The 22,819-nt window shown below is 41.5% G+C and overlaps 1 protein-coding gene across 1 annotated transcript in view; it reads left to right on the forward strand.

Moving 5' to 3' along the window:
- Positions 1–22,819, forward strand: part of cntn4 (contactin 4) — an 81,704-nt gene that overhangs the window by 25,251 nt on the left and 33,634 nt on the right. Inside the window, exons 5-8 of the mRNA XM_071919939.2 lie at positions 7,673–7,876; positions 13,279–13,381; positions 13,706–13,890; positions 19,158–19,297. Of these exons, the coding sequence (XP_071776040.1) occupies positions 7,673–7,876; positions 13,279–13,381; positions 13,706–13,890; positions 19,158–19,297 (632 nt within the window). The remainder of the gene's footprint in view (positions 1–7,672; positions 7,877–13,278; positions 13,382–13,705; positions 13,891–19,157; positions 19,298–22,819) is intronic.

Raw genomic sequence — 22,819 nt, forward strand, 5'->3', positions numbered from 1 at the left:
AAAAAAGCGACTTGCTGCTGCCACTTTTTTATCTGTGTTGGACTATGGTGATCTTTTATATATGCATACCTCTGCTCAGTCTCTTCATATGGTTGACACAGCTTACCATGCTTCCTTGAGGTTCATTACCAACTGTAAAGCTCTGATTCACCACTGTGAGTTATACTCTCGGGTAGGATGGCCTGCTCTGGCCACCCGTAGGCTCTGTCATTGGTACACTTTTATATACAAGGCAATTCTTGGTCTGCTCCCATACTACCTATGTGTCTTTATCACGCAGAAAAGTGCCGGACAATACTCTTTGCGTTCTCAGGACTTCTTTCTGCTTTCTGTCCCAAATGCCCGTACGGAAATTGGAAAAAGGGCATTTGTGTATTCTGCACCCTCGGCATGGAATACGTTGCAGAATGACTTGAAACTCAATGAATTAAACTCATTACATGCTTTTAAATCCAAAATGAAAGAATTAGAGGCAGTTTTCTTAAGATGTCAATGTTTTTAATTTACCTGGTTAGTTCTTTTTAATTTTGTCTCCTTTTGTGTTTCCTGGTTAAATAAAGGTTAAATAAAATAAAAAAATACCAGTGAGTTTTATGAATATGGGCCCCAGTGTCTGGTTGGTCTTTCCCGGGAAAAATCCTCTGGTGCACAGGAAGTGATGCGTTCAGCGATTCATAAATAGAAGAAGAACAGGGTAGTTAGCGTGAGCAGTGATAGCCACCATGGCTGAACAGACAAAGAAAAGAGAAACTCAAACTGCATCAACAGAAAAACCAAAGAAAAAGACGTCACAGTACTGGACACACTGTTTGATTGACAGGTGATCTCTGGGAAGAGCAGTGCAGAAACACCACAGCGATGAGCGCTGAGCAACAAAGATGTCGCCAAAATAAAAAAAACTGGGGATCTGGCAGATTACCACTTTTAATGAAATTGGAGCTGTGTATTGTGGCTCTTGTATTAGTCATGTATATTATACTTTAATTGTATAGATTTTCCTACCTTCTGCTGCGGAGGTTATTGACTTGGCTTGCAGCAGTGGGTGAGGTACCATAACCACCTGTCCCATGTGTGCAGCACTACTGAGGTTTCATGTTGTCCCATAAGTCTCAAAGCGCTCAGCTTTATCTGTTGAAAGGATGATGCAAGCCTGAGCTGGAGCCAAAGCTGCATCAGATAGATATGCTGTAGTATATGTTGCAATCCCACATACCTCAGAGGACTGAGTCTCTGCTGTGCTGTTTATTATCTATTTAAAAACAAACTACAGCTGATCCTGCACACGCGGTGCAGTGACAGTGACAGGCAGATTTTAATTAACTTTAACTTGTTTATTGTGAGATTTTGCTGATCACTGATCCAATTTTTTCAAATATAAAGGCAGCTTTTCTGTTTCTATCAGCAGTGTTTGATTTCTCTTGGTTCAAAGGTTCTGATAATTAATTTGATGTGATGACAAAAGCTGCAAACTTAATTTTGCTCCTGAAAACTTGATTAAGCATATATAGGTCTTTTTTGCAAAATACGAACGCATGAATTTCAATATCCTTTCATATTCATCGTGAGCCATGATGAGTCAGGAATGAACTTTGGGAGTTCATTTTATTAAAATTACAAATTACATTTTATTTTTATTATTTTATTTCCACTGAAATCATATGTTACAATACAGACATCACAATGCATCTCTAAAAATATAGTTTTGCACTATCATCTAACACATTTACCGTAACACATATCACCATACGTCACTGTTTAAAGTGAAATATCTATACCAGGGTGACACAGTACATCATAGACAGTGATGGACCCACAGATAAATGAATGAGAAATGAAAGGAAAGAAGCAGCAAGCCAGGATAGTGACACTGTCAGTTATCTCACACACATACAAATCAAATGCATGCACAAATGTGTGTATAACGCCCCAGCACACACATGCACGCACACACATAATCACTTATATATATATATATATATACACACACACACACAACACAGCTATCGTGTCATCCACCTACATGGTGGAGGTTCCTTGCTTGCTGAGCACATCTACATAAAAAAGTCTGTAAAATAGTCTGTTTAAAGTCTGTAAAACCTTAAATAAAAATGTATTTTCTTTGCATTATTAATTGAACTCTTCAAATACTGCTTTTTTAAAAATTAATTCTTCTTTTAAAGGCTGTAATGTATCCCACAGTTTCCCTATCATTGAATAGTTGTGGTGGGTCACCCTGCTTTAAAGTGCTGCTCACCCTAAAAGAATTTCATTAGTCTGTGTTTCAGTGGAGAGTTTTAGTGTCCCATGATGCTCTAAATGCCGATTCAGAGGCTTTTCCACCCTGACACCTGAATAAAACTCTACAAGAAACACTGAATCCTTGTCATTTTTTGCATGAAAATGATCACATTACAAGATATTCAATGTCATCGCAAAATATCGTCTATCTCCGACTTCAGTCTAAAAATCGGCATCGACGTCAGCCTTCAAAAACCCTTATTGGTCGAACCCGAGTAGCAACACAGCAGCAGTAGTCATGGGATTCTCCCTCTGATGCGACCTGTGTCATGCGAGATCCTACCTGCTCTTCAAAGTCCGCGGCGGAGCGACGGGGAGAAGAGGCTGAGAGCAGATCAGGGCTGACACACCCTGCCAGGCCAGATACGAGCCCAGCGGCTGAGCAGCCGCACGCTCACTCCCCCGTCTGACAGGCCGATGTTCCGGCTTTGGGAGCACGCCAGAGATATATGGTAATCACTTACCGCGGAAGAACGCATCGTTAATATTTTTGAAACGCTTATCGGTGATACCGGTATAATGCGTCTCGAAAATGTTTCTGTTTCCGCAAATGTGCAGCGCCGGAGTTCAGCTCTCTCCTCCCTCGTCTGTCAGTACGGATCAGAGGGGCGAGAGAGCTGAGAGGCTGTCAGTTTCTCTCTCTTTCAAAGCCCGCTACATTAATGGGCTGCCTGTGCGACCCGGGCTTAGTCTTTGTATTACATGATTACGGTGTTTAGTCTTGGACCTAACGCAGCTGACCTCTATTTTCTAATGGGGAGAGACCTTTAAGGCGCACTCAAGACTGAAATCACTTTTGTGCGTCCCCACTAAGAATACACATGCTTTAGTGTACGCGCGCGTGTGTGTGCGTGTGTGTGTGTGCGTGCATTTGTTGTCCCTGTTTACGCTCCCACCCCGGGCTTTGAGAACACAGAGCATGTGCATCCTGTCCAGTCCTGTAAAGGAAACACTGGAAAGGAGGATTCTTGGAGCCTGCAGCAGATATTGGAGTAACTGCACTCAGTAACACAATGTGGAGTGACAGTAGTTTAACAGAGGAGGGTTTTTGTGTTCTTTTGGGGGTTTTTTTTTTACAAGCCAGTGCGGGACCTTGTTTCCTGCGCAAAGCGACAGCCTTTCGGAGAGGCTCTCGTAATTCGGCGAATCTGTAGATTCTAATCGGACCAAATTGTGAGTTTTGTTCTCTCCATCGAGTTCTCGTGTGGAGTGTGTGGCCACGCTGAGCGCTCCGTTTCCCTGGATCGGGAAATATTTTCGAGAAAGTAGTTCATGTTGTACCAGATCAGTGTGCTGTCCCCTGCCTGACTACCCAGCAACCCCTCCTACTCACGACTGTAACGCCACAGCACCGCCGCCTGTAATCAGAGAATTATTCAGCCTGGAACGGGGCTAGTGGGGACCGTTTTGTTCTAAGTTTGTTTATTGTTTGCAGCGTGCCGACGTCCTACTAACTCGCTGATTAAATATGCATATTGTTGTCACAGCGTGCTTTACATGTATTATTTATACCAAATGATGAGGAAGCTGATACTGATAACATATGATGACGCCAAACCTTCCCCTCATTTGAATTAGCCAGTAAATAGGAACAAGCTGACATATCAATTCGATAAAGCTGCACTGCTGCTCCTTTCGGACTGATAGATGGCTTGCTCTGATTTTTTGGCACAGACCTATTTTTTTGTTGTTGTTCACCCTTGTCATAATAATTGCCTGTGTTCAAATGAATATGTATTGTTTTTAGCAGTTGGGGCAGACCCTGCAGGGATGCTGTCGCTGCCTGGCTTTGTTCTAGGGCCGCATTGTGTAGATATTAATCACATTAGTTTCACTGAGCAAAGCCAAGGCTGGTTCCAAACCGCTGGCCTACGTCACTGACAGTAATAGATACATGAGGGCTACCAGTATAAGCATTTCCAATCATTCGCTCTCATCGCCCATTTGTATGATTGCACCCATTATGGTAATAGACACTGCACTGTAGTCGTCTCTGTTCAGTTATCATCTATATTGTTTATCTACTTCAAATTAGCTATCAGCTGAAGATGCACTGCATGCATTCGTGTTTCATTGTCGACGTCGACGATGCCGCATTCGTGAACCTGGAGGAACTTCTACAGCAAATTAGACCGAAATGTACAAACCCAATTGATTAAGACTGTAGCAGGGCCTGTAGGCAGTTCTGTGAAACTTAGCCGATCATTCCTCCCTCTGATGGATGCCTTTGATGGGTGAAGCTGACAGATTTATTTATCTCACTGTACACACCATATCTTGCAACAATGAATTAAATTAATAAATGTACCAAAAAAAAAAAAAAAAAATTGTAGAGTATTGTGAGTAAAAATGCTGATGTTAAACGTACTTAAAGGTTATCATTGATTTAATGATAAATTATTTATTTATGCTAACATTTCACAATTGAACAATTTATTCATTTATTCATTTAAATTTGTCTCTATATGAAGCTGCTCACACCTTTGACTGACATTTGCAGTCAACAGATTCAGCGTTGCTTGTTTTTCTTTGCATCGAGTGCATACTGGACGCATCAGTCGAGGAGTGTGTGCTTCCGTGTGTCTTTTACTTTTCAGGCTATCATAAAGTATGATCGAGCTGCTTAGTGTCTTTGTCTTCCTGCACCATGTCTACGTTATCACAAATCAATTTGGGTGGGGTCTTAGGAGGAGACATGCACATGTGACCTGCGCATCCTATTCAGACTTTGCATATTCAGTGAGCGGGTTTGTCCTGTGAATCTACTCCTAGGCCTCTAGGTCCATATGACTGAAGCCCCTTCATTCATTGTGACTTGTGCAAAGTGATCTGTAACCTCAGCAGTCCAGTGGAAAACCACACCGTAGTCTTCAGGGACTTCTCAAAACCTCTCTCAAATGGATCAAGATCTGCCCACACTTTGCAAATGATACGAACATGCACAAGGTTATCTTACACACCTAACAGACGAATAGATTCACTGGAAATGTACCTTTTAGAAAGAAGGTTATATTGAGACTATTTAGAGAGTTTTTCTCTTCCACCTAGAAAATGCCTTGGCAACATCAGTGTTTTAGATTTAAGTAAACAAAGACTAATAAATCAACTTATGAACTGTCAATTTGAGCTGATGTGCAAAGGCTCCTGTCCTCATAATACTGATTAAGCTGATTACCTGTCACCATGGCGATGATTGTAATGCTGTTTACTCTGCACACATAGGCCTAATATATTAGAATTGATTTCCCAGGGCAGCTAGATTTCTTCTCTAACTATGACTTGTCTCGGAGAATTCCTATATTCATACTAAGGAATATTGTAGAACCCGTGATACCATAAAATCAATGCTTTTGATGATATTGTGACAAGTGTTCGGCCAGCTGTGTGAGGCATCTCATTATGTTTCCGCTCTCTGTGGTATTGTGCGGCTCATGTCGTGCCGTATAGTCATATGGCTTTTAAACATGGAACGAGAGCAGGTGCAGCCTCAGCCCAAAAGCACTGGAGAGGAAACGAACACAAACAACATGCCTTATCCTGCCTTGAAGTGTCCCGCGTCCCCTCGGACCTCTCCTGCGCCGTCGCACTGTGTTCAGCTCGACACACACGCGGCAGCCAAACCCAAGACCGGGCTCAGAGCGCTGTCGATCGGCCGCCTCTAACGCTCCCCCCGTACGGTACCTGCTCCAAACAGCCAGCTGGAGTTTGGGAACACGCTGTGATAAATGGCCAGGCAGTCAGGGAGGCTAAGGGAAGGGATCCTCCAAGACTGCTTTGTTTAATTACTAGTGGGCTAACAAGTGGGAGGGTTTGATTAGGCTCAGCAGGGCGACAGTGCATTCCTGTCAATTAGACTGGCTGCAGGAGTCCGCGGGAGCTGATTACATCAGAACATTCAGATTTGATGAACTGACACAGATAACATGAAGAAGTCACCAGCAGTAGATCTAATATAAATTGAGCCTGACCTCACGAATTATGTGAAGATTACGTTTCTCCACCACAAATTGGATTATGTGACAATAGTACAAATTGGACACGGCAGTTTCACCTGTTCGACACGTGAAAATGTAGGTTCTGGTGTTGGTACTGATGATGATGATGATGATTCAGACATCCTTGTCAGAAGTACCTTGAATGCTCAGAAGCCATTCAGAGGGTCCTGTATAAAAGAGAATCATTTTTCGTCAGTGTCAGTAAATCCTTCAAACATGGATCTCAAGACTTCAAAATGTATGTTTTGCTCATTTTGAAATACTCCGACACAATGATGTGACATCGGGGATATGCTGGCATTTCAACTGCAAGAATGCTCATTGATTTTAGCAGCCTGACAGCTACTTGCCAACATGATGCCCCACATCCCGTTAGTCATAAGTCACACCTTTTGCTCTTTTCTCCGAGAGGGTTGAAATGTCATTATTGAGCAAGCGTTTTAGAAAATACTGGTACACTTCGGATATTCAAATCATTTTGTGATTGCAGCAGGATGTTTAATGCTTCTGTTTGGGACCAATCAACATCTTGACATATATTCACAACTTCTGTCAAATTTTGAGTGCTTGGATGAAGTATAAATTGTCACTTTTTCTAATTAGCAATTCTGGATCAACCCTGGACAGCAACATAATGTTGATTGTGTGTTTCAGTAACTGTTACAGCCCTTTTATTGTTCATATGCCATCTGTTCATGACCATCATGTCAGTATCTCTTGATTTAAAAAACCCATTCATGCAAACTTGTTATATTAAGGGATATTAAATGTTTTGCTGTCATTGTTAGAAATTGGTTAAGGTGGTGACTTGAAAACCAATTGCAACCCCATTCAGCCTTCATTTTCCAGGCTAAGAGGAGCTGAAATTAGCACGGTGTTTTACTGGCATGTCGCCACAGAAGCCTTGCTGCAGACACCACAGGGTTTGGTTTCTTATTGATTCAATGTGAGATCATACCAAAAACTGACAAATTAACTTTAATGTACATGGATTCTGTGTCCGTTTTGTTGCATTTCAGTGTAAAATGAATGGGCAGAATGACAATGAATCAACATCAGATTTCAGTGACAGGCCCTAATGTCGACCAGATCCACAATAGTTGTGTATTCAGACCTCATCCACATGAAAAATGTTAATTTGAAATGAGTCCAGATAATTACATAGGCCTGTAACCTCTCACAGGCGCTGACCGTCATTAATTTTCACCTTAGCGTGATATAACTTTGTGGCCATTTTCACTTCCCTCAGGAGGTCTACAAATTATGGAAATATCCTGCACCTCACACCGTACAACCAAAATATCTTCCAGCTCTCCCCCCCCCCCCTCCCCCCCCGTCTCATGAACTCAAACTTCTTCTCCCCTCTTCTTTTTCCACAGATCTGATGTTTTCCTGGATTTTTAATGAGTACCCCACCTTTGTGAAGCAGGATACTCGCCGCTTTATCTCCCAGGAGACGGGGAATCTGTACATCGCCAAAGTGGAGCCCTCTGATGTGGGCAACTACACCTGCGTGGTGACCAACACAGTCACAAAGACCCGGGTCCAGGGCCCGCCCACTCCACTAGTGCTGCGCAGTGACGGTGAGCTGCTTGTCGCACCCACAAAATACTCAGTGCTGTATCAGGCTTTTAGCTGACATAACACAGACTCTGGCGGCCATATTGGAAGTCCTCAGCTCTTGGGCAACGGTGCCTGTGAACAACTGATTCTATTTCTAAACGTACAGCTTGGCCGTCCCAACTGAATTAAATAGTTTAATCTCTTTGCTGTTTTTGATTGGGAACTGATCATTTCAACACTCTGATCCATTTTGTAGTATCTGGTCAGTTAACCACTGCGGTTGTAAACATTTATGATTTGCGCACTAGCTAATGTATCTAGAAAAAACGAACATGTAAACATTAACATCCGTTGCGTTGCTTAAGTAGTCTGCTGGCTAGTTAGCTAGCTAAAAAAGGAGGGAAGTCTGCACAACCAAATGAATTACAAAAGTTTATTGTACACACAGCAGCAAGCTAAGATTTAATCCCATTAACGACAAAACACTCGAAGAAGAAATTGTCTCCAATCTCAAATCATCCACCTGTTGCCTTGATGTTTTACCCACTAGCTTCCTTAAAACAGTTTTGAGCAGCCTGGTAAAAGAACTAATACTTGTAGTTAACAGTTCTCTCCAATCTGACATTTTTTTTTAGGCTTTGAAAACCGCAGTCAAAAAGCCTCTCCTAAAGAAGAGCAGTCTTGATGCTACTGTACTGGATAACTATCGACCTATATCAAATTGATATCAAAGTTATTGAAAAAGTTGTTCACCAACAACTTAGTAACTTTTTAACGCTGAACAATTGCTTTGATAACTTTCAATCAGGATTTCGGCCCCATTACAGCACTGAGACTGCACTCATAAAGGTACTAAATGACATCCGCCTGAACAATGACTCAGGCAAAGTCTCTGTTCTAGTACTGTTGGATCTTAGTGCTGCCCTTGACACAAGATTTGAAAACTGGGTGGGACTCTCTGGAACTGTCCTTAAGTGGTTCAAGTCAGATCTTCATGACAGAAAGTACTTTGTCTCCATTGGAAACTGTGTGTCCAAGCAGATGGCCATGACCTGCGGGGTTCCACAGGGGTCCATTTTGGGACCTCTCTTGTTCAATCTCTATATGCTCCCTTTAGGCCAAATCCTACAAAATAATAAAGTAGCCTACCATAATTATGCAGATGACACGCAAATCTACATATCACTTACACCAGGTGACTATGGACCTGTTGAATCTCTGTGTCACTGCATCGAACAAATCAATGACTGGATGCGGCAAAATTTTCTCCAACTAAACAGAGATAAGACCGAGATAATTGTCTTTGGAGCACAGAAAGAAAGACAGAATGTCTGCACTCACCTTGACTCCCTGTCTCTCATAACTAAAAGTCAAGCCAGAAATATTGGCGTTATCCTGGACTCAGATTTAAATTTCAATAGCCACATCACATCGGTAACTTCGTCAGCTTACTACCATCTAAAAAATATTGCAAGAGTCAGAGGAATAATGTCCAAACAAGACCTAGTAAGGCTTACCCACGCCTTTATTTCCCATAGATTGGATTACTGCAATGGTCTGTTCACAGGGCTTTCAAAAAAAGCTCTTCGGCAACTCCGAAAACTAGGAAATACGACCACATTACACCAGTTCTAAAATCCTTACACTGGCTACCAGTCACTCAGAGAATTACAAATCACTCTGTGGCTCTGGGCCCAAATACATCTCTGACATGCTTGTGCCATATGAACCTTCTAGGACCCTTAGATCACCCTTAGAACATCTGGGTGTCCCAAGAGTTAGAACAAAACACGGTGAAGCAGCGTTTTGTTATCATGCAACACAGACCTGGAATAACCTCCCAGATGATATTAGACAAGCCCCGACTCTGACCACTTTTAAGTCAAAGCTTAAAACTTTCCTATTTTACACTGCCTACTCTACCCTGTAATGGCTAAAAACTTATCTTTTCAGCTTAGCTTTTAAATAGCCTTCATTTTAACTGCTTCTGTTCAGGTTCCCAACAGAGCTGACACGGGCAAGTACGAATTTTCATTCGTCTTGTCCGGGTAATGCTTACTTGCACATGAGTGAACACTATATGTGGGGGGGGGGGGAGGGGACAGAGTATCTAGAAACTCAAAAGAGCTAGATGACAGAGCTTTATCTTTACCCTGTATGATTCTCATCCATGTGGACCAAGAGGAGAATCTATGATTCTCGTCTGCCTTAGGCAGTGAGATCTGACGTAAATATCAGATCAAGAGTAGAATCAGGAAGGACAGGGGATAAGAAAATTAAAGAAAAACATATGGGTTCACTCACAATGTGCATCTAAAAGTGGGAATATTTGTTGTGTTCTTTTATCTTTCTATTTCACTTGATTTGAATTGCACTAGTTTACTTTTTAAGTCTTTTATCTTTTGTATCTCTTGTCTGTACTTTTGTACTTTTTCATTGTAAATCTTTTACTGTATTTTTTATTACTCTGTAAAGCACTTTGAATTGCCTCAGTGTATGAAATGTGCTATACAAATAAAACTGCCTTGCCTTGCCTAAGAAACAAAAGTGTTTCAGCACTAAGCCTTCATCAGCGTTTCCCTGATGAAACACTGATGAAGAAGCTATTTCTATATTCTTTATTCTAGTTAGCTAGCTACCAAAAAAACAACTGTTTGTTCAGGTAACATACCTGCTGCAACTCAGTGTTTTGGAGTAGACTAGGGCTAAAGACAAGACAGTTAGCCAAATTTAGAAACAAATCTACCTTGTCAGAATATTCATTTTTACTTAAAACATAACTGACTTGACCTACACCCATACCACAACAGTCTTTTTCAAATATCTCCTTCTTTCTAGCCAGGCTTTTATATGTGTACAGTCAATATTCTCCACTGGACCTCCATGATGGCTCCAGATTGGCTGCTAGGAGATTTGTGACGCAACTTCAAAGCCTCTTGAATGTGCATGTTATTTGCTATAGTTTTATTTGTGCATGCATAATTCGTAGCCAATTTCGTCATGTTTTTTTTGGGTGATGTTTTCCCTCTGTTTTTATTTATGCTTTGAATAGCTCCTTGATACAGTGGATGCTGAAAACTTGGACTGCTCAAGGCCATGGAAAAAAAAAAGCCAAACTTGTTTTGTTGGTAATTGAAAGTAGGACAAGTGGTTTTAAGGAATACAAATGAAATGTAAAGGTTAATTAGCTCTTTCTTTGCTAATTTCAGCATGTCCTTTAGCATGTGGATCTGATGCTTTAGGCTGGCCTTATCAAGGCACTCCGGAGGAAAGGTCATTGTCGGCACGTAATCTAATTGTAGGCTTTTGTCCCAGAAGGATGTTCCTCCCCATATTTAATGTAATGCAGCAGAAGACACATGAAGTTAATGTTTTTTATGGCTTTATTTTTATGGCCTTTTGTCATCCAATTAATTGCATTTGATCTGGTGCAATAAAAACATACTCCATAGTGGATACATGAATAAATTATTCTTTTATCAAACAGCACTTGTAACTTTGATAAGAACAATGATTATTATGATTATTATTATGATTATTATTGTTGTTGTTGTTGTTATTTTTATTACCTCTCAAGACTATGAAAGACAATATTTACTCTACCAAGAGAAATAGTTTCAGTGTGGTGTCTCATCAAATATTGCCACAGGCAGTAATGAAGAATATCACAAAACATTGCTCTCATAATCACAACTTTTCCCCGGTTAACTTTTAAATGCAATTGTTTAGTTCTGCTATAATAATAAAGGGCTCAGCCTGCAACCTGTGGGACCACAGGCTGTACAGGATCAGGCAATTTTGAGGAGAATTAGCTATAGTCATTCAAATCACAGCCTAAGCATCTGAAATAAAAGACAAATACTGTATTTTATTTATTACTTTATTTGACTAAACACACTAGCAATACGTTATAATGTTTAAAAAACAGTCAACTTGCCTGTCACTGTTCTGCTATCATTTAATACTGTTAATATATGTCAGTATATGTATGAATGGATTAATATATGTCACTATATGTATGAATGGATTAAAATATGTCACTATATGTATGAATGGATGTAGGGCAAGAGAGTTCCTTCCTTGGGGAATGAATTCTGCAAATTTCTTACTCCACTGTTTTTTTCAGAGGGAGACACAGCTGGGAATATGCGGCGTGATTTGAGAAATCGTTTTTCCAAGCGACTCCGGAGCGCTCCCCCTCCTCGCCTTCTCTCTTCCTTTTTTTTTTCATTCTACCTTTATTTTACCGAGGCACCGGGACTAGCGGTCTAGCAACAAAGCATCAATAATCAGCTCTTACATTACAGTCGCTGGGGGGGTGGGGTGGGGTGCTGGGTGGGGGGCACATTAAACAGGTGCCCCCTACAAAAGGTTATGGTATGAGACAATTACCCGCCCGCTTCCACCTGTCTGGTTTAACATGGGTGATAGGGGCTGTGGTTACATTCCGCCGTGAGACAGTTGTGATAAGGATCTGAATTAGCTTTCACAGTCAGTCAGGGAACCGTCCTGATAACACATGCCTCACCAAATCAACCAGATGAAATTGGCCTGTTTCCTCCATCTCAAGAGCCATTTGTGCAACACAGCCTTGAATTACAGCGACGGGGAAAAACACATTGTGTTGCGCTGTTGGACGAGAGTGGTTTAAAATAGCGCAGGCTGAGAATCGGTGGCGGTAGGGGAAATGAAAAGCGCACCCAATTACAAGTGCGTTGATATAATTCCCCTTAATGTGATTTAAGGGGAAAAACAAAATTCGCATGTGCTATCGCTCTGTTTTTAGACACTCCAGTCTTGATTTGCGAACACGAATACGTCTCTCCCGAAGCTGGAATGCCAGAGAGCCGATATTCCCATTCTCCCGTCTACCCGGAGATTTTTAGCATGCATGGCGGCAGTATTATAATCCACCAGAGCTGCTCCGCCGACAGTGAATGGGACGCTTTGTAGACACAGTGGCAGCACCCAGGGGGATTTTATGGGCCCATTTTCTGGTTCATAGCTGTTAGCACTACAACAAGATAAATCTCATCTGGATGTAACAGCTCAAACCTTCTATGAATTCTCAAAGTTGTTTTTCCATTCATCATCAATAGGTTGCATGTCCACTGGGGAGCTGTATTTTGGTCTGTTTTTCTCATTATTTTCAATGGGAAAGCGTTCCGTGACAGCACTGTGAGCAGGGCATGTTTTCGGCGCTCAGATCGCCGAGTGTTGGAAGTTAAAAATATTTCAGCTTTCAGCGAAAGAGGTTCTGTACTTGAATCAGGTTTTCAATAATTGTATAGCAACAGCACAAGCCACAACTAATGCTTTTAAAGCTTTCGGAGGAGCTGTTTAACTTGATAAACACTGAGTAGTATGAAAGTATTTCAGCTTTTTTCACTCGCTGTTGTGCTCATTTGCATTCCTCTTTCAGGTGTGATGGGGGAATACGAGCCAAAGATTGAAGTTCAGTTTCCAGAGGTTGTCCACGTTGCCAAAGGATCCACTGTGAAACTGGAGTGCTTCGCTCTAGGAAAGTAAGCGCACACTATGTCGGGCTTAGCATGCTCACCAGCACATGAAAAGAAAAATATTACTAGATGAGCAGCGGGATATTTTTCATGTGTTTCACCACTCTCTGCCAATCCTCATGTGTTTCAAGCTAGGCTGCACATCTAAGAAGTTACTTAGAGGGCATATGTTGTGGTGTAGGAGTCTTTAGTTAAAACACTGTTGTGTAACTCAGTCTGCTGAATCCCAGAGTGCAGGAGTATGTATAGTAGAGGGTTTATAATCCTAATTTGACCAAGGTAGATTATTAAACATTTGTACTGAAGCTTCCTCATGTGTCTTTTCACCAGCCCTGTGCCCTCTATAAACTGGAGGAGAGTGGACGGCGTCCCGTTCGCCAGGAAAGTGGACATGAGGAAAGCCAGCGGTGTCCTGGAAATCCCGTATTTCCAGCAGGAGGACGCCGGCACATACGAGTGTGTGGCAGAGAACTCCAGGGGAATGAACACAGTAAAAGGAAAGCTCTCTTTCTACGGTAGGTGATCCTGTAGCGCATGAATATTTGACCAGCGCGCCGCCGCACCTGTCAGATCCGCTCAGACTGAGGAGACGGCAAAGGCAGACGCGGACCGGTCTCATAACGCAGTCGATGGCGATCGACAGAGCCGCGCGCCGCGTACATGGAGAGGGAGGCTCGTTGCAGCGCCGCATCAGAATGATTAAAGGCTGTCAGCCATGATGCCTCTAATATTTTGATCCAGATTAAAGGAGTGATGCGGATGAGGCTGAGCCCTTGGATGTGACCTTGTTGGTGAGCCTTGTATTGGGTTCCACCAGATGGCACCGTGATTGACATCCAACTTGACTGGAGATCAAAGCCGTTAAATGTACTATACTTAGACCAGAGGCACATATGTCAGGGACATAATCTGCACCGCAGCATCTGGATGAACGGGAAGAGGGTTAGTAGAGTCACTCATTGTTACTGATAGTTCAGCGGTCGGAGTCACACCTAGTAAGTTCAGATGCTAGAAGTCATGATAACCACTGCCTGGAAAGTGCAGTCCACCAAAATGAGATATCCACCATCTGAAAAAGGAAGCTTGAATCCTCAGTTGACAGTAATGATGATGATGGATATTTTATAAACCTTCCTGTCTGTTACTTTGTCTTTCGTACATGCACTGTTTGTGCACTGTTCTCTGAATAAGGATTTATTGAATCAAGAAAAAATGCTAGTCTAAAGCTAAAACTTTGACATTTGGATTGCACTTGCTTTCCTTAAATCCAGCAGTGGTAAACATGCTTTATCCTCTGTCTATAGCAAATGGCATTTCTATTGTTTATTATAGCAGCTGATGCGAATTTCAATGAACAGTCCTATACTATGGGGGTTTGATGTTTTAGCAGTTAAACAATTATTATGGACTCCCAAATGGATAGTCGTGACTAATGTTCAAGTCGTAGCTGTGTGATGGCATTGTTCATACAAGATGTCCTATTAAGAATGTACCTGTAGGCTATATCCACACCTTAGGGATTTCTGTCTTCCTTCTGGTATTTCTCTCTGCTGCATGCCTAATGACCCATTTATAAAAATACTGCATCGGGCTCTCTGTATGTTTAAGCCTACTTGTTGTTCCCTTGTTTATTTTCCACACAGTGCGGATCACTCACTGCGAGCTACAAAACGTACATTTGTTAAGTTGCTCAAACGAGACGTCCAATTGAATTTCCCCCACCCCATTTCCCTCTGTCTTCCCTCTCGCCCCCCCGCCGTGTTCCCTCACCGCTGCAGCCTGGCCCTCCCTTGTTAGGGCATCCGCACATTAGTCACAGTACAGCAGCACAGATACGGAGTGGGAGCTCACTGGTGAGCGGGGCTGCGGGTCGCCTTTGACTGCTGCCCTCATCCTTTCATTTACCCACACCGAGCGCCAAAACCGCCGCTGTCTCAAGATTATGACAAATAAGACTTCAAAACGTCATTCTGACACCTAGGTTTCAAACCATTTCAGGGACGTGGGTAGAAAAGGTTAGTTTTAGGCAAGAATAACTAGTTGGTTTATTCTCTAGATGCTTGCAAAACTTTTGTTCGAGTTTGGAATTGAACATGGGGCCGTTGAATCTGCAGGTAAAAGTTTCCACCTGTCACCTTGTGTTTGCAGCATTAAATGCTAGATATAGGAAAGGAGTCCTAGTGAGAAGTGTGGGTGGCAAAACTTTCAATTCAATGGCAGGATTCAATTCACAACTTCATGCCACCTTTACTGGTAGGATTCTGTTCGTGTCCTTTGACTATGAGCAGCTGTGAACCTTCCTGCGGTACAAATACAACAAATAGGCGTGGCAAAAAAACACGCTCCCGACATGCCACCGGCTTTTGGTTAGCTTGTGGTGCGTTTGTTTCTCAGAAATGACAACAAGATATGTGACAGAGGAAAATATGGCACAAAAATGGTGGATTTGTTGCTGGAATACAAGCTATGACAGCTTCAGTGCATTGATGGTGTCTGCCTTCCCCTTCTTTACAGTCTCGTCCTTCCCCTCCATTTCTGTCTACAGGACTAGCAGGGAAATGGCTACTCTGTGTGCTTATGAAGTTATTTTTTTCTTTGGGGATACCTTTGAGAGGCAGAAGAGACACTCCTGATCACTTGAGCCAAACAGAAGTTTTTGTGAACATATTGCATAGAGGCAGATTTTTACTTTTATGCTGCGTTCACATCATATCGGATTTACCGAATCAATCAAAATGTCATTATTACTTTGAATGTTTCGGTCTGTGTTGTTGTAACTTTAAGATACAAAAGCCTGCAAAGATGCTTGGACTAATATGAATAATATGATAAGGTCAGTATATTGTAGAGTAGCCTATATTAAAACAAGAGCTGATATATTACCAGTGGATTGGACTGCATGAGTCAGAAAAGGGCATATTTCTATATGCCTTGTCTATTTATCTGGCTTCATATTTACGACCTCTTGATTTTCTTCCAACCTAAACTAGGCTCTTTCCCTCTGCTGCTTTTCCTCCCCTTTAACTCATGCTGTATCAGCTGTCAGAAATAACTCATTTGGGGCATTAAACCATTTCCCATTATTTACAACAGCCCTGGAAGCTCTTTACCTCATTCGCTATAACAGCCTGGGAGCATGCTGTGATCCACCAAGGCTGATTTGTCCTTTTGAGCTACAGGTCCACTCTGTTTTTTGATGTGGTTTGTCAGTCTCTCTCCCTCTCTCTCCCCTGCTGTCTGCAGCCAGGTGATAAAAATCTGTAATCTTATTTTGAACTCCCTTTGAATTAAGCCTTTGAGACATTCGTCAGCAGTGTAAGCCAATGGGGGAATCGATAAGGGGATCTCTTGTACATCCTTGCAATCCGCAGTGGAACGAAAGCCGGGCTTTTTGTTAGCCAGCAAGAAATTAAGGCATTACTTTATGGTGGCAATTAAGTGATGGCCAGCTAAAAGCTCTGTGCTAAATATTTGAATATTATCTTGCATGTTATCAAAAAAATAATAATGCTTTTGTGTGTCTTAAAGCCCAAATCTGGAATGCAAGTATATTAAATGTATTTGAAAGTGTTTTTTTTTTTTATTGCTGCAATTTGTTTGCATACATTTGTATTGCATACTGGATCAAAATGGACCTGTATTCCGACTTATGGTGGCATCTGACTATTGAAAGGATTTTACATCGCTTCATCCTGTCCTGATGTACTCAAATAAGAAAATACATTCAACTGGATTGGGGCTTTAAAGCCACATCTCTGGTTTTTACTTGAGACTGTGGTGAAATTAGATTAATTGTATCACTAAAGCAAAAGAGAACAGAAAGGGAACATGAGGATTTTGGCCTCTATCCCATGTGGAGCTGTTGAGCCTCCATTTCCTCATTCAAATCATACCCACTGAGAGCAAAAAAACAAAAAACAAAAACAGAGAAAATAAGGACATTTGCTTGCTTGTTGATATATTGTGACAGGCTAGTATCCCAGGTGTATTTACCGTTTGGTTTCCGTAGACTTCCCGCTGCATTATCTTATAGTGATATCTCTGATAAGGAGAAATTTCCATCTCTCCTCTGCTTTAGCCGGTTGATGTTTGGCCTGATTGTGTGCGCGCTTGTCCCAGTGCAAGCAGCGCTGGGCTGCCTGCTTTCATTTGGTAAGCGTTGACTGAGAGTCGATACATTCACAGCGGGTGAGGGATAGAGTGAAGGGCCCTGACAGAGAGGGGAAAAAACAACAACAACAACAATGCGGTCCTGAAAGGTGCAATGGGGTGGGGCGGCCTGGCCAGGCTCCGGTGGAAAGATTGCGGTAGCATGGATGGAAGTGATGCTAAATGACTGGTGATAATGGAGTCTCAGAGTAGCTTTCTGCCATCCCGTCTAGTGGGTTCTTCTATCCAAAACACACACACACACACATACACATATACACACAGTCATAGTGTGGACACTGTTGACTGATACTAGTACAAAAATGGATACCTAAGTATATCAATTAAGCCTCTTTTGTAGCACTGTGAACCACACATGGCTTGCTTTCTCAGTCCAAATGTCTATTTTGGTTGGGGTAGATGTTACACCTCATAGATAAAAATAACTTGAATTTGTCCTCTCTTTAGCCAGAATAAATAACAGAATAATAATAATAATAATAATAATAATAATAATAATAATAATAATAATAATAATAAAAAGAATATCCACCTTTCAGCTGTTTTCAGTCAGGAAGTTGCAGCCCTTTTACTGTTTTCACGGATGGCGAGAGAACAGCCTCCAAACTAGTTAAATGTTAATGACCTTAGCCAACCTTGTGCAGCAACCTTGGTTGCCAAAGGGTTTTTTGACCAGCCCATAGTATTGTTCTACAAACACCAATATTTTTGATACTGTACTGGCGGATATGTCAACTGATTTTGACATTGAACTTCCATACCTGTGCACGACTGCAGCATAAATACACAATACCTCACAAGTGCAAGCCTTTCTTTACATCCACCTCTTTCTGTCAGTCTTTCTGCATCTTTGTGAACACCCGCACAAACACACACACACACACACACTCCTCTCACACACATACTGTACACAGACTGCACGCTGAACAGAGGTACTGTAGGGATGCATTTGTAATTAATATTGAATTTCTCACTGTGTTATCTTGCATTACTGGGAGGCAAGGTGCAGCAGAAGCCAGTTAGAGCAGGATTTGTACGTACTGTTACTGAAAAGTCGCCTCAAAGGTCAGTCCTTGAGTGTGGCATTATAGGTAAGGTCTGCGGAATGGAAAAGCGTGGTCAGCCATTACTCTTGTCCCGCCAGTGGCCTTGTGTGATATAAGATGATAGTAGTTTGACCTACACATCATCCAGAACGTATATAAGCTTTGGAGAGAGTAAATCCATCTAGCTTTATGTACCTCTTTTTTCTTTTTTTTTTTTGCTAAATCATTAACTAGCCTTGAGTTACTTGCATGACACAGTAAGAATCAATGCTGTTCCTGTATAATTACACCATAATTTACTCAAATAGTATTGAGTGGCGGTATTTTATGGCACCACCAATAGCCACCTTAATGTATATGGATGCGGTATACATCACGTTTGTTCTTGTATAAGCACACTAAGAAACTAAAAGAAACAGAATGTGTGAAAGGGTTTTCTGCACAATCCGCTGATGGTGAATCTGAATGAGAACTGATCGTTTCACTATGAATTCATTATTTTATCTATGCGAAAAATCCCCAATCGACATTTTCAATTAATCAGTCTGGTGCTTTGAACTTTGCAGCCCCTCCTCATCTAATTGAGAAGCCCCAAGATGTCCAGAAGCCCATTGATGACTCACTGGTGTGGGAGTGTAAAGCCACGGGGAAGCCCAAGCCCTCTTACAGGTGGATGAAAAATGGAGAGAACCTGGAGCCTGCAGAGGTGAGGTCTGCCAAGCGCTAGCATCTCTTTATAATGTAAGATAGAGTTCTGCTTCCAAGGTTAGACTCACGACAGCGGCTTTGACACGCATGTTTCCTGCATGCTCAATGTTGCCGAGTCCCTACACCGTTATGAGGAACCCTGTATTTTCACAGCATTGTTATGCTGCTTGTTCAGGCTTTTCTGCCTAATTACCATGCATTATCATCTACATTACCACGCAGCTCCTCCTGTGCAGCAATGCATTATGTTATTCACTTCTGCAAAACAGCATTTATTTGAAAGGAATTACACTGTGTCTACTATGCTTTGTTGTGTTAAAAGACCGAACTGCAAACAAGCCAAGTATTTCACGCTAGTCTGGGAAGCACAATGATGTAAGAGCTGCCCTAATCTTTTGTTAAATCTCTCCTCCTGGAGTGCAGTTATTAATCCTGTGCCACCGAAGGAGAAAAAAGTAAGATTCTCTATATAAACACTGTGTATCCTAGATTCATTTTAGCACCCTGCCCTCTCTGAATTCCCATTATGAGTGCTATGCTGAGAGATGGGCCTGTTGTGGAGAACACAGGCTGCAGCCAGCGTACTTCGTACTACATCTGACTTCAATTGCAATAGAACTCAGTTGATGAAGTGAAGTATCCATTATGAAATTTACAAAAACATGATTTCATATTCCTCCGTCATATCCATCGGGCCCTATAGCCAGGTTATTTGGAGGAGATTGATTGGGCACTCAGGCACAGCTTGCACCTGATAAATAAACAGACTTTATGTTAATTTTCTCCACTATGCAAAAATGGGCACAAACACACTGGAGGATATAGATCAATCCTTAGATGTTACACATGTAGTTGGAATGAACAAAGCCGGTGTTTTTGTTACCAGAGGCAACGCTCCACACAGCAAACTCCTTTTCTCATAAAGGCAGATTTGGCTTGCTTTCAGGAAAGAATAATCAACAATCTGTCTAGTCAATGGCTAACATTTTTATCAAAACCTTTATTAGACCATACTGTTGTGTTTGTTGGTTAAAGAACAAGTCGACCCATCTGTTTCTGTGCGGGATGAAAAAATCCGCCTTTTGTTGTTTCTTAAAATAGTCTATACTGGGGGTATTCTGGTGGGTCAGTTGAGGCACATATCATGAATTGGATTTAAATGACCTTTGTTGCATGTCACCTCCCCGTCCCGCAGCAGTCCTTCCACTCTCCACTGCATACTCAATTGAAAGCACAACTGCTTTAAAAATATCCTCAAAAATAGACTAGACTGATTCACCCAGTCAGATCCTTGGCCACCTGCAGGGGATGCATAACACTGAATGTACGATTAAAGTTTACAATGAGTGTTTATTTTTGTGCACCAGACTTCTCTTAATATGAACAGCATAAATGGATACATTTCAAATGCGTGGGTGAATGGATTAATCAGCAAAGGTGCTACATTGTTTGAAATGCCACCATTAACCACAGTAGCTTAATCAGGGGAAGATGGAAAGGTCAATGATGTTGGGAGCAGGGGGAAGAGGAAGCCCCATTTGTTGTTATTCATTACAGTAAATCAATGGAGACCTTTCTGATTGTACCATTCATTGAAACATCTCAGCTGACGTATTTCTGCTGATGATTTGCTAAGTCTGAGCTGCGGTAATGGAGGGATCAATGTGTATTCGGTGATAAACTGTGGTGTAACTGGCACCCTTGATGAACATGAGCTAAGGGCCATATTCTTTGCAGTGAAAATTGACAATTTTATAAATACAGTGTATTTCTCAAAGCTAATGATATACTGTGCATAGCTGAATATATGTGCATTCCATTATTCAATTTCAATAAAAAAAATAAGCTATTTTCAGTGTGGAACTATGGGCGACTGTCTTGGACTCCAGCAGCCAGAGGCCCCCACAAAAGACAAGAATAGAACTAATGCAAACTTATTTTTAATCAATTTATTTAAAAAAAAAAAACTAATAATCTTTTTGTTACAATAAATTATTTCAATCTTGAGTCATGGCCACCCCCTCCTACTCTCTCAGACTATAGTGGGCTATACAACTTCTAGTGAGATTTTACCACTTGACTTTAAGCTCACTGCATCAGTATCTGAGAGAGAAGTTAAAAAAATAAAATAAGCAAAACTACCTAAGTTTATATATAGAAAGGATGGATTAAAAAGAGAAAGAGTTGGGATTCAGGGGGGCCCCATTCTTGCCTTTTCCTAGGACCCCCAAATCATTAAGTCCACCCCTGCTCTCAAACAGATTTTATAGTTATTGGGACTCGTTGTTGGACAGCCAGTTAACATGCCATGTTCCACTTACTTCCAATATGACTGCTTTGGCTACAACCCTTATTGATGATGAGACGCATATGGTATTTTCCTTGGTGATGCTTTTTCAGGCCTCATGTAGCCTCTGCAGTTTGAAAACTATAACTGTACTACCACCATGCTTCAAAATAGCAATGGTTTATTTGAGCGCTGAAGTTTCTCCTGGCTATTTTTATCTTGATCTCTAGGTAAAATGTGAGAACCTCACTCTTAAGTGCACGTATCTTTATTGACAATGACTGCAGGATTAAGTAGCTATGCAATTAAAGGGAAACTCCACCGTGAAACAGGATTTAGTCCGTTTAGTGGAGCATGGGACTGTCATACAGATGGCTTAGTACAGCTGAGTGGAGTTTATTCCCATCAGAACCCCCGTTTCACAGCCTTTAAATTTTAGGAATGGATGATGAAATTATAATGCAATCCGCCACATTCTGATTAGGAGAGGGGAAGAGGGGGAAGGCCTATAGTCCCGCTCCGAGTCGACTATAGGTGTGAGCCCCTGTTCAGTCTCAAGGAGGCATCAAGTGAAGCAAACTGAGCTGAGCTGTGAGCTTTTGTTGTTGCTATTGTAAAGCCACTGTCAAGCTTGGTTCGCACCTACTTGTAGTTCTTCCTTTTTCAGGCAGGTACAATAGATTAATCGAATATCTGTGGATGGAATTAGCCCATTTCCTCACTGTTCTACTCTGGTGAGCAGTCATAATCTCATGTTATTAAGCCCTGAAGTGGAATTTCCCTTTAAATGCTTATGAGATCAGACTTTGAGAATAAAATCAATTACACATTAATCTTTTATTGCCTTTGTTTTTTTCCCTCTAAACAATTGAATATGAATAAACACATAATTTTGGAAATGTTCCTAAAATATAACCATATGATAATTTACCATGGAATATACCTCATTAATTTTGTTGTTAATCTTGTACAGGCATTTCGGGTCATTCCCAAAGGCTTCCAATAATTCTGGAGGGCGTAGCTGTACATAGCAATCAAACTCATGAAACTTTGTTTTTAAACCATGACAGGCATTCATTCATGACATCTATTCTTTCACTTGTTTGTGCTGCACTATATCAAATGAAGCGACCCAGTGTTGTTGGCAAATGACATTGCCAATCATTTTCATTCAGCATAAGGCGTACAGATGGTCCCCCCAGGTCCCCGCATGAAAAACTGCTGATTTGAGAG

The sequence above is a fragment of the Centroberyx gerrardi genome, chromosome 5, assembly GCF_048128805.1.
Source record: "Centroberyx gerrardi isolate f3 chromosome 5, fCenGer3.hap1.cur.20231027, whole genome shotgun sequence".
In the NCBI taxonomy this organism is placed as follows: domain Eukaryota; kingdom Metazoa; phylum Chordata; class Actinopteri; order Beryciformes; family Berycidae; genus Centroberyx; species Centroberyx gerrardi.